The sequence below is a fragment of the Papilio xuthus genome, unplaced genomic scaffold (assembly GCF_000836235.2).
Source record: "Papilio xuthus unplaced genomic scaffold, Pxut_1.1 DF825783.1, whole genome shotgun sequence".
Lineage (NCBI taxonomy): Eukaryota > Metazoa > Arthropoda > Insecta > Lepidoptera > Papilionidae > Papilio > Papilio xuthus.
This window is the reverse complement of record NW_013532866.1, coordinates 3059494-3076800: the sequence shown is the minus strand read 5'-3', so window position 1 is coordinate 3076800 and position 17307 is coordinate 3059494. Positions and strand designations below refer to the sequence as shown.

The 17307-nt window shown below is 32.0% G+C and overlaps 1 protein-coding gene across 1 annotated transcript; it reads left to right on the top strand.

Annotated features, from left to right (window-relative positions):
• Positions 1 to 1106: 1106 nt before the first annotated feature.
• Positions 1107 to 12598, top strand: LOC106125696 (uncharacterized). The gene is made up of 6 exons (XM_013322990.1): positions 1107 to 1406; positions 9764 to 9873; positions 10911 to 11042; positions 11444 to 11560; positions 11632 to 11834; positions 12300 to 12598. Exons 1-6 carry the CDS (start codon positions 1316 to 1318, stop codon positions 12541 to 12543), a joined length of 897 nt encoding a protein of 298 aa, XP_013178444.1. The 5' UTR covers positions 1107 to 1315; the 3' UTR covers positions 12544 to 12598.
• Positions 12599 to 17307: the final 4709 nt, after the last annotated feature.

Here is a 17307-nt window from a genome sequence, read left to right as displayed (position 1 = left end):
CTGTCAACCTGTCATTATCGAGTTTAGTTGTTTTCGTTTAGAAACAGAGTAAAACTTTAATTGCTAAAATACATAATTTTAAAATAAAAATATTGTCACGCTTAAAAAAACCATATGGTAGTATTTTATTACTTTCTCAAGATTCAAAAAGGCTGATTGCAGACGTCAGAATGATCTAAGATGGGCTATTTATATTTTACTTGAAAAGGACGGACAGTGCCATCTTTCTCCGCTTATAACAGATAAAAATCTGCAAGAATCGCGCGCGCGGTAGTGATATGGGATTCTTTACCGGATGGGAAGCATACCCACTAAATCCCTCTGTTCCTCCTACGCATCATGACGATACTACGCTTGCGATTTCTTCCGCGACCTCGCCTGAAACAATACTATACTGACCATACCTCTCTTGCAGATGGTTTTGTTACGTTATTATTATAATTACATTCCAGTATAGTTTATAGCCAAAGTATTGTTCTAGTAGTATCAGCGGTAGATTGTACTAATTAAAAAAAGAACCTTAAAAACTGATTGAAACTGTAAAGCATTAGATAGTTCCATATATAATTTTAACATTTTTAATTTAAATTAAATAAACTATCATGTTATATGTAAAACTTGAGAGGGAAGCGAGACTATTACTATCATATTTCATTTCATTATGTCGATGCGTCGCATTTCCACCAGATAAAGATAGCGGCTAATTATTTATCCATTTTAATAATAATCCATTGGTAATCATAATAGACGCAAAATTAAATAAAAAAGTCAGGCAACTGGGAGATCTATTTTATATTTTTAAAATTAAACTTGGCTTTTTATCCGTTCTACTAACCTCTATTCACTATAAATCAATAGTTCTACGTAACGAAGAGGTTCATAACTTTATCAAATTAATGAAACAAATATTCAGATATCAGTAACTTAACATCTAAAAATAACGATTGAATGACTAGAGTATGTTCATTCATAAAAAAATGTCAGCCATTTTGTCTTGGTTATAAACTGAATCCGTCACGGTCACGCATCCCCGCCATTAAATGGGCCAAGGGAAGACGACGCGCATGCCCCGAAGGATTGATTTTTGTCTATATGACGTCACAAAATGTCCGCCATTCCGCCAACTCGCTCAGTATAAATTCCTAAAAAACATTCCTAACCACCAGTTTGTAACAAAAGTCTTGCAGATGAGCGGACTCGTTTATAACTTCTGGTATTTTTTCTAATTACAATACGTATTATATTAAAATTGAAATCTTAAATGATATAAAGTCGAAGTTACACGAAATCGTCCAGTGATACGGTTTCTAAGGCAATGAAAATGGTTATTCGTATTGTAGCTAGGAAAAATATATTCGCGCTTTTCGACACTTCTCTCGCAATGTTGGCGAAAATGCTGTGTTTATGTGAGTACTCTAATTTATTTTTTAATATTTTACTCTCTATTATTACATTATTCAAAATTAATATTCAGTTTTACGTTTTATTTCTTGACAAATTTTCAACTGCGGATTTTTTTTAGTAAAAAGGCATAAACAAAACGCACCACGCTAACGAAATAAAACAAATTCATGAAAATGAAAAAAAAAAATCTAAACTGTTTTTTTCAATAATTAATGATTTATAAGTATCTTATTATGCAAATATCATCTTATTTTAATAACAAATTATTTTACTGAACATGAGTATTGGCTGAAAATATTAAACATTAAACTCCTTCGTGTTTTTTTATTTTTGCATTTCTATAGCTATATTTTATATTGAAAATTTTATTGGTAAAACGTTAAATGTTTAATTATTACATCGCAATAATAAAAGATAATCATCGTTATAAAAGAATCAAAGCTGACAATGCTGCGTATCTTTGAACGAATCTTCGAACGTAATACAGAGGTTATCTACAAGGGGAGTCCTCATTTCGATAAAAGATATGACAATGTTCTTAATTCAAAATGAAACTTTTAAAATAATAAAAAAAAACGAAGTGTCTATTATTTATGTCTGAGAATTAAAAATAATTGTATGTAAGCCAATTAAAAAAAAGCGGTAATATAGATTTTTTTGTAGTGTGATTAATTATTAAATTTACTACGGGTTTCTATCGAAGAAACATAAAACATATTCCTTTTAATATTATATATTGTTATTTTTCATATAAAATGTGGACTGTTCTAATTACGTCGATTAATGTTTCATATACTAAGTAAGTCAGTATGGATGATATTTTATCATATCCAACCACAAGTTTCCTGTACAAAATGATAATAAAATAATAATATACATACAGACTTGGATAAACGTCATTGATTCCGACGGACAGCTTCCATTAAGAAACTCTGAAGGGAAACCTTTATTTTTCTTCTTTTGCCTTTCCATTACTGGAGGTAGGCAGTCAGCTCAGAGATATCCCTGTCCTGTGCCAAGTGAAAAAAATTAGTCAACACTCGCAATAGTGGCTCATTCCTGAATGCTTTTCAACCATGACTTTGTTTTCTATCCAACCCGTCTCAGAAGCTCCTATGTGCTGTGAAGCAAGGCCCAAATATGTAACTTTTCTGTTTTTGACGGTGAGCCTCTATAAGCAAGAAAAATATCGCGGTCTCATAGACTCTCGCTGGTCCAAGTTCGATGTTAGTTGAAAATTTAGCTGAACTATTAAACTCCAAACTTAGAAAACAGCCGCTGCAGTAAGTGCAATACTCAGTTTTAAGTATTAAGTCTCTTAGTGTCGATTTAGTAAGATAAAAGTTACACTAAGGGACTGGTTGTGTAACCATTAACTCAGTGTGGCAGTAATTTACATGTGTTATTTTTGGAGCTTTAACGTTCCAGACATTGTTAAGTAGTGAATACACGTTTGTCCAAAGTCGTATAAAAACCATTTATTTCATGACGATATTAATAAATATACAGTAATATTTAAAATTGTCTTTTATAAAAGTAGCACAAAATGTGTAACATAAAAACGTATTGCTTTTGTGTGCCTAAGTTTTAACGTTGCAATTTTTTACAATGATGGTACTACTGTAAGAATATTTCCAGCCAGTGCCTTTTTTTAACTATAATAACGGCAGTTGTCTTTTCAGCCAGTTAGTAGGTAAAACAGCAATCCTCTTTTGTTTTTAATTTAAATATTGTAGAAAGTGCTACGGCGTAGCCATGAGACCGAGGTGAGGCGGGTACTTAGCAAGAAACAGTTTATTTTAATGCAGCTGATTGTACTTGAGCAAAACAATTTTCTTTAGTAAATTTTAAAACGTTCTAATTTTATTGCCATCCAGTATCAATTTTTGACACTGGAAATAAGTAAGTATTCTTAATTAGCAATATCTATTGAGGCTATATTTAACTTTTATAAAGCTACGAATATTTGTTGGTTGGTTGGACACTAATTTGGTCAATGAATGTCGATACTTCTTCAACGTAAATTTACTAGAATACATTTTGACTATAAAACCTTTTTCGTCTTTATTCTAAATTTAAAAACATAAAACTAATATACAAATAGCTTCGTATAACAATGGATAAGGAGTTCTACTTCTAACGTTAACGTATAAAGTTGAAAACTTTAGCGTCCATTCAACGTGGCCTCGTATTCAAACATAAAGGCTTGAGTACGTTTTCAGAATTTGTTACTTCCGAAACTTCAATTCTCAAGTGTAGGAATTCAAGTTTTGAAATAGCCGGATTTTTCAAATTTAACCACAGAATAACAATAGAAATTGTGGCATTGTAATTATCGTTATTCATTTTTCGTTGTTGTTTTGTTGAATTTCCGAACGTCACTGCAATGTCAAATGTCAATTTTAAAAATTGCGCAATGTCAAAAATAAAGTTATTAATTTGAATAAAAGTTGATATTATAACACAAATACATAATTTCAAAATTTTATTTCTGTTAATACATGCAGTGAAACTTATCAAAAAATAAAAAACCTTACCCTTATTTGGTATATCTAAAAATCCGCTTAGTAACATTTTTTCTATTAAAAACCAATTTGAAAAGTCGCAATATTCAGTTACAAATTATTTCTTTATTAAAAAAAGCGGACGTTTTGCATCATTCGTTTACAATATGGCAGCCACGATATCGTAGAATTGCCTCGGGGCGGGAATTGTGATTACTTTCATTCGCGCGTGAATGGAAAAAATAATGCCATAGACAACTTTATAGTTTTGTTTTTGTTTTTATTGGGTATATTTGTTTTTATTATACACTTTAGACCAAGGCTTGGAACTGTCTAGATAGTAATATTGCTGGTGTAATTTATGCATAATCTAAATACCAAATTTTAATAAATAATTCTATTATTTTTAAACACTAGCACATTGAAACTCATTTGTAGTACTCAATACAAATTAGAAGCCATTTGCACGATAAGAAAAGAAAATCGGAAGTTATATAATCTGTTGTTAATACTATTTCCGCTTTATATTTGTTTCGACCTCCATTAGTAGACGAAGGCGTGACCTGTAGACATGAAAGCAAGGTGATAATATGATCATCGCGTGGTTATGTTCAATGTTGTTCCATTTAAATGAAACTCTTACGACTTAATCGTAACGAATGGCCAAGTATCTTGGAAGTAATCTGTTGCTGCATTTTGGCATAATATTAACCATTTTGTGATTTAAAACAAGAGGTGGACGTCTCTCATGATTCTTTTTTTGAATTTTATTTAGTTTTTTATATAATTAGGAATTAGGAGTCGTAGTTGCTGAAGGTGTCTATACATTTGGTATAATAAATAGTAACGTAAGGGAATCATAACCCTTTAAACGGCATGAAATATAGATTTTATAGTCGTAATATATTTTTTCTACTGAAATATTAGCTAGCTTTTGCCCGCGACTATGTTAGCACAGACAAAAGACCCTATGGGCTGTTCTAAATTTCAGACAGATTTTAGTTTATCAGGAGTTGAATGCTAACAAACATCCATCCATTAATACTTTCGCATTCATAATATTACTAGCTGTCGGTCGCGCTTCGGTCTGCCGGGAATTAAAAAAAAAACTTTATTAGTAGCCCATGTGTTCTTCCAGACTATGTTCTACATCTATGCAAATGTCAGCGAGAAACATGCCAGCCGTTCTAGAGATACCTTCTAACAAACATCCATCCATCAAACCTTACCATTCGCATTTACAATAAGGGAGTTTGCACAAACAAATAAATTTATATTTCCTAATGTTTAGATATGTATTATAAATATTTCATACATAAACAACAGTAACAGTAAGCCAATTTGGGGTTTTCACATTAATATTCCAAATAGCGAAATATGAATTCCCAGCACGGAAATAACTTCGCTATAACAGCTGCGTTTGAATTTAGATAAAGCTGGCATCCATTTTGACCTCTTTTATTTTAAACTAAAAATATCTTTTATCTTCTCAATGAATATTCATATTTTGTCAACGATTTTTGTAAGAAAAACTTGTGTTCATGAAGAACATTTAATTTTTTTTAATAAATAAAAAAATAATAATAATAACAAGCAATTGCCCGCGACTTGGTCTGCTCTATAGCCGAGATAGTGCAGCTTTCCAACAATTAAAGAATTTTTCAAATCGGTTCAGTAGTTTTGGCTATTCAATGCAAATAAATAACCTTTATTGTATTACTAATATTATAAATGCGTTTGTTTAGATGGATGGATGTTTGAAGGTATTTCCAGAATGGTACAACGGATATCGATGAAATTCTGTATATATATACAACATAGTCTGGAAGAACACATAGACATGTGACAGGTTACATAATAATACTTCCGAAACAGGGAAGGAAGAAACTCTGGAAATCGTTATGCAAGGTCAATGAAAATTCTAATTTTATCTCAATGTAAACTTTGCTGTACTAAAAATAAAGTTCAAATTACATCTTTGACCTTGAGTGACGTCACAGGAAGTTGTTTGAGAGCAAATAGACTTGGGTATCTCATTATTGCAAATAAATAGGATGGCCTTCTCTTTGATCTTTGTTGGGACATTTCCCGACAACATTATTTACATGTATTCTTCTTAATGCCCTAAGGTTTTTACTGCTTTTAAGAGTCTACGAAGCATAAATATATAAGAAGTCTTTGACAATAGGATACAAGTACAGTCGCCGTCATATGTAGCAGACTTGATGACCAAATACATGTGAACAATTTAAAATTCCCGTCCCGGAGGCCTAATTTAGTCCTCTTTCCCTTTCCAACCCTTTTCTTATAAGGAAAGGATGGGAAGTGGAAGTGGACTTTCCGGATGAGAGGATGCATGGAAAGGGAAAATATTTTCTTTCTGTGCATCCTCTCCTCCGTCGATTAAAGGTAGGCAACGCATATGCAATTTCGTATGTCTATGGGCATCAGTCACTTCGCTATTTCAGAGATTTCAGGTGGCCGCTCGCTCGTTTGCCACCTTATGATATAAAAAAACGTTGTAAGCTTTCAGATATTTTTGGTTACTTGTGTGTACAGAAATTATTGATATTTTAAATTGTTCAGATGTATTTGGTCACCTTGTACGCTACGATATATCTGACTGCAACTGTACAGACACTCCAATTTCACTAATAGTCTAGATTTCATTTCAATAGATTAAAGAAATTTTTTATAAAATAAAAAAATAAAAAATTATTAAACAAAGAAACAATTGGACTTATACAAACTATATTTTTATGTATAGTACTTGTTCTACATAAAACAAAACGTGTGGTTATCCTTTCTTCATATTGTTATGCGGATGGGGTCGCAAATGTTTTACTTTCTTCAAGCAATGCCGAAGTTCTAAATAAATTATATCACTTGCGCGCTCCTCAGAGCCTTTTAGTGGGTAATATAACAAAATTGTTTTAGGTTAGAACACAAAAACATTGTGTTAGTGTTCTCTTCGTGAAAGAAAAAAGAAAAATTAACTTGCATAATAAATCCAAAAGCAAATAACTACTGACAAACAAAAGGAAGTTAGTATATTGTTTTTTTTAGACATTTTTAGTTAGAATCATTTGGAGCGAATGGCGCGCTTTCATTACCAAGTCAAGTGTCAGATTGATTAGTGCGGGGACATAAGCGTTGATATTTTAATTAGGCTAGTGTTGCGCTTATACACTGGAACACTGTCGTATTTTAATCCTAACATTTTTTAAAAAGTAATGAGATTGAATGTGGATGGTTACAAAGGAATACCAAAGAAAGTATGTGTTGTGTGAAAGAGGATATGCATAAGAAGGGAGTGGATTCAGATATGATGGCTGATAGAGATGTATGGAGGAGTCAATTCTGTGCTGCACCTCCATAGGCATAAGGGCAAGTTGATGATGACTTTTTATTAAAAATAATTATACTAATAGCTCGATTATATATAACACTAACGATTAGACATAGAAGTAATTGTTTTTCTACGAATGTCGTTCAACGAGTATAAAATTACTGTAATTTGTCGTGTTATTTTTTCCATGACATTGTAATATTTGCGTGGTCGTTAAAGTATAATTAACATGACATGACGTCATTAATTTGAGCTCAGGGGATGAGAAAGGGCAAGTACGTAGGCGGCCGTGGGCGTACCTAGCACCGCTGTAATCAAAAAGGTCGCAGAGCTTAATCTTCATTTCTTCGAATTTTATCCTACCCTAGTACATTGTAACGTGATGTTGTTTTTTTTTTTAATTTGATGATTAAATTCTTGTTATCTTACTAATATTATAAATGCGAATGTTTGGATGTATGGATGGATGTTTGAAGGTATCTCCCGAACGGCTGCATTGACTTCGTTGAAATTTGGCATAGACGTTGATCATGATCTGCTACTATTTTTTTTAAATTTCCCGTGAACGGAGTCGCGTGCGACTGCTAGTATCTTATACAGAGGAGGTTTTCAAGTTTCCTTAAGAAATTCCTTGCCAGTACTGACAATTCACATATCGTCTAGAGATCGCCGATGGTACAGTGGTTAGGCAGGTCGCGACAGACCACAGGTTCTGATTCGATCCTCTATGTACCAATTTATTTATTAACTAGCTGTTGCCCCCGCCTCCGTCCGCGTGACTAATGAAACGAAATAAGTAGCCTATGTGTTCTTCCAGACTATGTTCATCATCCGTGCCAAATTTCATCAAAATCGGTTCAGCCGTTCCGGAGATACCTTCAAACCATCCATCCATCCAAACATTCGCATTTATAATATTCTTAAGATATAGTTGCTGTTATTTACTGAGATTGTTTCCAATTAAGCAGAAATGTCAAATTGTCAACCACTATAGAAAGTTTTAACTTAACACTTTAGAAACTTTAACTTAAAGGCGAATGTGTTTTTCTAATGCCTTATTTCTCTTGGTAGCAATAAGTAACAGAACTTCTTAAGTTATTCAGCCAACTTTGAAATTAACTTGAAACTTGGGGCTAATTTCTGCTTTGTGTTTTAAAGTAATTCAGTTTATTTTATCGCCTTTTCTTGTACTTTATTTTATTGAATGAACAATCGTGGTAAATCTCACTAATATTATAAAAGTAAAAGTTACGGTGAAGGAAAACATCGTGATGCAACCTGCACATATCTAAGAAGAAATTCAAACATATGTGTGAAGTCAACCGCATTTGGCCTAATCACCCCTAACTTACGGTAGGCTTCGAGCCCCTCGTTGGGGACGTATAGTGAGCTGATGATAATGAAAAGTTTGGATGGATGTTAGAAGGTATCTCCAGAACGGCTCCATGGATCGCGCTGAAATTTAGCAAAGATTTAGAACATAGCATGGAAGAACAAATAGTCTACTAACTAAGCTTTTGTTTTTAAATCTGGGTGGAAGGAGTCGCGGTCGACACCTAGTTTTTACTAATAAATGAGAGTGAATTTCGAATATTTTTCATAAATTTATCAGAATAAAAAATTTAAAAGTAAGAATAAACAAAAGAAATTATCATCTACCATAGTTTTTCTTTAATGTAACGAATAAAATAAGGTCCATATGTTGCTTGACGGATTGAAAATCAACTTTTTTAATAGAATTTTTACTTTTGGAGATGAAACACTTCCACGTTTTAAATAATCTGTACAGCTTTTATGTCACTTTTTGCAAGAAATTAACTTTGTGGATTTCTATGAGTATTTTAATGGATAAAAATTTCTCCTTTTGCATACAATCAGACAAGGATAAGCGTACGTTGAAGTAATAGGTCAGTTCCAACCATTGTTAAAGATGTTTCGTTGCTAATAAACCTAGTGATGTGACACGTCAGGATATCGATATCTTAATTTAATCAAAAAATTTTAATTTACACTTTTAAAAACGTATTATTTATTTTGTAATTAAGATATTTAAAATCAAAGGCAATAAATAAAGTGTGAGAAAGTTCCTCTTCATACAAGCTAAGAATAAAAAGAATTACGTGTTTTGTACTTTACGCGAATAGAGTCAAAGTTTAATATTTGTGATTTGTAATTATTTGTCAAAATAAATATCTATTAAAACATTTCTTAGGATAAACTGTCAAATTGAATATTGTATTTTTCATTTATCTTATAATAATATTATCTTTATTTAATGAAGCATAATATACATAAATGTTTTCTTTTCATTACATTCAAAAACATCGATATCGATAAAAACACCGGACATACCTAATCTAATCAATTACAATCCAGGCCAATTCAATGTAGCTGGTAGGAAAAATCCTTCGCATCAAGTCGTGAAATGATTTACATGTGTCCAGTAAATATAATTTAATATATATATGTACATTATATACTTTAAGATCTATGTTGTATGTTGCAGTGCTCGTGATATGTACAGTCCAGTGTCTACAGTTGGACAGTCAGGCATCGACGAGACGGCCGAGGGTGACCAAATATACCAAGACTACTCTAACACCTGGTGCTTCGACGGTAAGTAACAAAACAATCATACAATTAAGACCCTTGTAGCCTGATAAGAGTACATCTGTAGATCTGACATCTCAGAGTTACGTGTTACGTGGCCCTTTAGGCTCTTCGAACAAGAAATATTAAGGTTATATGAAATAAGCTGTAATGTAAATGAGAGACCGGGAACGCTCATTTGTTTTATCGTCGTCTGTCATTTGTTTTATCTGTCGTCCATGATTCCGTCCGCACGGAATTAATAAAGACTTAATACCTTTGTGTTCTTCCAGACATTTACATTTGTGCCAAATTTCATCAAGATCCGTTGTGCCGTTCTGGAGATACTTTCTAACAAACATCCATGTATCCATTCGCATTTATAATATTGGTAAGATTGTTTATAAGGCGTTTAGATTTATTCCCTGCCACTAAGGCTTTTTGTAAGTGAATCAGGTGAGTCATTGACATTGGACAAGTTAACTAAAGGCCTCTGATTTATTTACTTGCAGAATTTTTATTCGAATGATAAATACATTTATAATGCCTTGAACCAATTTTTCCCAACAAAGGATAGTTTTCAGGCCACGTTTATAGACCCGTTAAACTTGTAGACAACAAAGGTTTATCGATCTCTTTGATTACAGCCTTCAATTCGTGTTACATTTTAACATAGACGGTACGAGCTATTATTAAAATCGTCTAGGCTAATATTAAGTTTCAAATCGATGAATCTATATCTCAAGGCTTCTTTGTATTTATATTTAACTTGCTTCGTTTTAGATGTAACTTTCATTTACGGATTCATTAAAACTTTGCCTTTATCAAGTTACAAATATATACAGTATGTAGAAATGTAATATCAGATATTTTCACAACTTAGAACTAGAACTCTGGCCGCAAGGAATTAAAAAAAAAATTAGTAGCCTATGTGGTTTTCCAGACTATGTTCTACATCTATGCCTAATTTCAGCGAGATCCGTGCAATGGTTTTGGAGGAACATTCTAATAAACGTCGCATTTATAATATTAGTAAGATTAACACTTAAACTTGTATTTTCAAGGAGTTGGCGACAGAGCGCAGCCTGCTAACAGCAACGTACCGCTTGCTCGGTGGCGGAGGAGAGACCTGTATTCTGCTGACTGTGGACGCCCTCCTTGATATCTCTTATCTGACGAAACTCAACGAACGTGCTGTGAGTGTTTGGATCATGATTCGAGACTACCTAGACTGGTACCAACCAACCAACCCAAGTCATCTAGGCCCAACTAAACAAAAATTGAAATTTTGAGACCAGCCTTGACATGATAGTGAAATAGCTTAATGTAGTGAAATAGTCTAGTTACTCTTTAGTGTCTTAATTAGAACTTTACACTAGACTATGACACGTAGGACAATTTATAGTTCGTATGAATTAACTATTTATTTAAGTCAAAAGTATTAGTTGCAAACTTATAGACCAACAAGACTATTTGTATAGGTGGGCATTAACCAAACTTAATTACAGCTCACTAGCGCCCTCCTGTCAACAACGTCAAATGATATCGCAAGATCCTTGTTTGATTTTAAAGTTTTTGGCGATCTTTGTAATTTCAGGATGCCAATACATTCGTGCCTAATAACGCGAATGTCGCTGGCGTGTGCAAGGAAGGTGATGCTGAGACCCTGGTGTTGTCATTCAAGGAGTTTGCTTTGGAATGGTCTTTCGCCAAGGTTAGCACTTACTATGAGGATTGAAACGGCAAAAAATTTGTAGTAAAATTAATCAAATACAATTTTTCCAGACTCCTGGGGGCGAGCGTTGGTACGCTGACAATCTGAAGTTAACATATAACTCCAGTTCTCGTATACTAGAGCACGCAGCTCAGCAAGGCCGTCGTGTGACGCTGACCACTGGCCCTCGTGCACTGTTGTTCCCTACACCAGTCGGCAAGTCATATTATTGCCCTGAGGAAACTATTATCGAGCTTACCGAAGGTGATACCAAGTAAGGATTTGTTTTTATTTTTCATATTTTTACGGCTTTGATATTAAAGTTTTGATAGATAGTATAGTTGGGCCATTTTATTAGGTTATGTTTGACACTCCATCAAAAAACAATAATGTAACTTATTAATTTAGCTTAGATATTTATTGTAATAAAGTCAATCAAACGTTGTTACAATGCTGAATTAGTAAATTCTTTTTAAACGTTAAACAATCGTATAGTATAGATATTTTCTAGTATGGATGTTTTCAATCGATTCATCTTTTTATCGATGTTTTAATCAGTTCCCATCACTATGGTGCCAAAATTGTTAAATGTCAAATGTGGCCTATTAAATTGGCCTTTAACAATCGAGATTAGAGTAGTTCAATCACAAGGGTGATCCTTAAAAGGTACTTAACTGACTAATTACTAATCGTAGTAGTTAGTAAACTAAAAAAAACTAACTAATATATTCTTTGACAGCTCCAACGTAGCACATCGCGCTAAACTCTATTTACGTCAAATGCGTTTACAAGCGTTTATGTTTAAACGTGACGGTGAGTTTGGACCTGCTTGGCACTGTTCGGATTCCGCTCGCACCAGGTCTGAAGCTGTGCCAGTAGCGGTTGGCTCCGCTTTAGCTATTGCCACCGCTGGAACTCTCGTCGGTTACGCTATTTGGCGCTATTTGAAAGTCAAAAAGGTTCAATACGACACTATGGAATAAGGATGACGTTTTGGTTTTTTTAATTTTGACAGTTGATGATTGTTGGCGGGAAAAGTTTTTATTTGGAATCTCTTTTTTTAATTTAATGTTCGGATTTTTTTACTAACTTTATTGTGTAATCTGATTCGATTTAACACGAATTATAAAAATTGAGGTTATGATTTTTAAAAATAGCGCCAAAATGTAAGTTTAATCTTTCTTTAATTTTAGTACTATTGTTAAGATCCATTTTGTTTAATGTAAAATCTTATTGACATGGAGGATTAAAATGTTACTTTAATTTAGAATGGACCCTTAACTATATATTTTTTGAAGTTTAAGAAGTAAATAGACGCTGTGAATATTATTATTATTATTTTTTATTAGTCAAATTATTTTGAATTAAAAATACATAACTAAATTACTCTTAAATAATGGATTGTTGCGGACTAAATTAAATAGTTATTTAGATGTAAGAATGAAATGATAAAATAAAATACTACATTTTTTTAAATTTTTTAATTAGTTTTGTCTTTATTTTAATACTCTGTATTATACATATAAGTTTTGATGATATTATATTAAATATGTACAATATTTTAAGTGTATTTGACAAGTTTGCTTTAATAATATTTGACGTTTTTATTTAATTAACCTTAACCTTTTTTGTGCATAAAAAAGTATGGCCTGTGTCTATTCTCTGTATTTGGCGGGGAAAAGTCACTTTAAACTGATATTATTTAGTAATTTCTAATATTTATTAGTAGTTTATATAGATAAGCATTATTTTAAATTAATTTAATAATGATACAATTATGTATTTAATATGATTCGATTTCATTAGATGTAAGTCGTGTGAAATGTAATGGCTGAAAAAAAAATGTTTCCTGTTGCAAATTGTTGCAAGTTATTCATGGTTGAGTAGTGTTGTAAAAAAAAATACATTTAATCCTGTATAACCAGTATCGTTTATTTTATTATAGTTTAGGATTAAAGTGTAAAGTATGGGAGAAATATGACAGCTGTCATTGAGTGACAGATAATTTATTACGTAGTTTTTAAGGTTATGATATGTATTATTGAAATCAATAAGATTTGTGTCATTTTGGTTATAAGATAATAAATAATTTTATTCATAATTAAATCTTAAAGGAAAGAGGGGATCTTAAGGAATTAAATTCAGGTCTGAGTCGGTGGTAGGTACAGAAAGGATATTACCTTTTCTCATACGTCTCCTCACCTGTCAGATCTACTTCCCCTTTTCATCTATTCCTTATAAGAAAATGATGTGAAGGTGAATGAAGGAGATATATGAATATGAAAAATTTCCAGAACGGCTTAATAGATCTTGATGAAGGGTTAGATGTAGAACATAGTCTGGAAGATCACATAAACGATTACTGTGAAGTTTTTTTTAATTCTGCGCAGATTGAGTCGTATGCAAAAGTTTATGTGTATAATGCTCAACGGGTTTGTTTACTAAATGACTAAAAAGTGGAAGTCGACGAAATGACACAAAGTTTCTTGATATATAAATGATGTATTACATATCAGATGATAATAAATTTATAATTTAATAATCACTATTGTGTAATTAAATTGTTGATAATGTTATTTTAAATAGTTTGCGGTATAGCGGACATATTACGTGTACAAGCAATAAGTATGTTTCTATTGGGCGCCATTTTGTGATGCATATGGCTGATGTTGATGTAATGGGCGTGAAACTTGGATTTTACTAGTGTACGATTTTTTGGACTTATCGTCGGTTTCTAAGACCAAAATCTAAGTATAAACATATTGTTATGATGTTTTATACAGATATTCAGATCTCAGAAGCCAACGGTTAAAGTCGTCTTTATTATTTTACTAATTTCTATAGATAGAGCGTTCGAATGACTTTGCTTTGAAAATTTTGTCTTCACTAAATACTTGAGAAAAATAATTTTAGACTGATTCTATTTTTCCAAGTTTTAATTTGTATTCAGTGTCTATGACTATCGCTTCCATTCTTATATTTTTATCGATGTATTTCAGCTGTCACAACATAATTTTGTTTATGGTTATTTAATAATTTAGTTATGGCAACACTAGTGTCCAAGTTTTGCTAGTTAAGGTACGCTGTGTAAAGCTTTCAATCTTAACTTGTAATTTGGTTAATACTATTAATACTTATCAATTAATAAACATATCGTTTAATACATTCCATATTATATGCGTTTTGTGATTATTGTTCTATACTAAGTCTTATTTGTATTTTATAAGAGTTGAATTTAGATTAAGTTAGCCTTATAGTCCTCCTTACTTGAGATCGCTTCTTGCTGTATATAAACTTAGCTTTCGTTTTGAATTAATACATTTCTATATGATGACATAGATAAAAAAATAAAAAAAAGCAATTGCATCTTTGACATACAGCCAGAAATCGCGTACCATAGACAAGAATATGTTTTTTATATGTCAATTGAAAAGCACTTAATTTTTATAAACTGTATTTTAATTTAAAGAATGGAAATGTAGATTAAATTTTCGTCTTGAACTTGCTGCGAAATGTATGTAAGTTCGCGTATTCTCAATTTTCTCCTTTTTTATACTATCTTGAAGTCATTTTCGATATATTTATACAGAGATTTCGTGTTATCGTTTGTCATCTTCTGTAAATACCTCAAATGTTTATATTATCGTTATAATTTGTATGTCAGATATAATCTGTATTGAATAGTTCTTTTTAATATTAATATTTCTGATACATTTTCATGTAGCATATAACTATATTTTCCTAATATTTTGTATTGAAACTCCCGTAGATTTTTTTCCTTAGATTTCCTAGTATTTACGTATATGTCGGTGCATTTATAATTAATTAAAAATAATATACTAAAATTATTATATGCCATACGATTTGTCTTCCAATAACATTGATCTATAACAATAGAATATTGTAGCTTATTATATACATATTTATAAGTAAAAAGTGGTGTTACCGTTAGTTCGCATTGCTTAAACATTCACAAATAAACATGTTATAAACATTGGTAGTTCAGGGGCTAAGCGTTTGACTTGTAATCTACAGATCCTTCGAATCCTGCAATTTACCAATGTATTTTTCGATTTACATATGTACATTTATTTGATGTAAAGGAAATCACAGTGATGCCTGCACATATCTGCGAAGAAATTCAAAGATATGTGCGAAGTTAACATGCATGTCAGCGTTGTGGTGTAGACTCCAAGTCCCGAAGTGGGGTTGTGTAGTGAGCTGATAGTTAAGAGTGCAACATGTTTCTATGTGAATGTTTAGGCAATGTAAATTCACAGTTACGACGTTATGTACCAGTATTGCGACGTACGGATATAGTGTGAAGTTATATAAGTAAGTGTTTGTAAGATTTGGAATTTCCTTTAATAATTCTTAGTATCATATTTTAAAATACTAAATGTGCTGTTTACATTTGAAACTAAGATAAAAATATAACCCCAAAAAAACTGACATAAATAAATGTTGTCATGAGTAAAAATATTTAATGCAATTTGCAAAATTATTGACAGCATAAGTTTTGTAAAAGCTTTCTTGTGTCTATGGTTTTGACGTTTGTGTTAGTGCTGTCACTTTCTATGTGTTGTAATTAGAAAGAGAGGGAATAACACCAATGTTAACGAGGAATGTAACTACATAAACACCACTGATTTATATCTAAGTTAAATATCTCAAAATATTGTAATTTAGTCAGTTCATTTATCGAAATTGTCTTTATGAATAAAGGAAGTTAAAAAATAAATTTTATTTTATTTTCTTTAGTAATTTTAAAAAAAAAGATCCAATCTTAGATTTTTAAACAAAAGACACGCATCGGTAGGGGAAATTATGGCGCGCAATTTAATGGATATCCCAATAAATGTACCTCTATGACATCTAACACTCGGTCAGTTAATTTACATCAGATTACTTGCTTTGTTATCCCCCCATAGAGTTTGGTAATAAATTTAATTGGCCCTCTTGGGAGTAAGGGGTTCGTGTTTACGACAATTAAGATTTCCAATTTTTTTTCTAATGAAATAAAAAAATCGCTGGATAAAAATTTAACGGTTTACCGATTTTACGGTAGAGTCATTAGTTAGTCACTAAACAAGAATTCCTGTAGATTTCTCAAAGAAAATCTGTACTGAGTGAGTCTAGACACAGCTTTACACCTAGAGAAAGCCCTTTAAGGCATTTTTTCATCACACTTTATTGCTCCGGAATTAATCTATGAAGGTTACATTCGAAAAAGAAAGGAACATGAAATATATTGCAAATAGAAAGTAAGATATCTTATAAGTAGTTTACTTATTCTATTAATTAATTTACATTTTTTTATATCGTAAGGTGGCAAACGAGCGAGCGGCCACCTGAAATCGCTGAAATAGCGAAGTGACCATTGCCCATAGACATACGCAATTGCCTATGCGTTGCCTACCTTTAATCGACGGAGGAAAGGATGTACAGAAAGGAAATATTTTCCCTTTCCATTCATCCTCTCATCCGGAGAGTCCACTTCAACTTCCCATCCTTTCCTTATAAGAAAAAGGGTGGAAAGGGAAAGAGGACTAAATTAGGTAAGTGATTGAGTGATGATATTTTCAGTCGTATAATGTAGACACATATTAATTTAGGACTACAAAAAAAAGGTGTAAATCTTATTGATAAATAAAAAAGTCGTATCTTACAACCCTCAAATAAGGGTATATCAACAATTAAATCAATTATTTGCAATTTTCACTGCAACCAATTTGACACACGAGTCG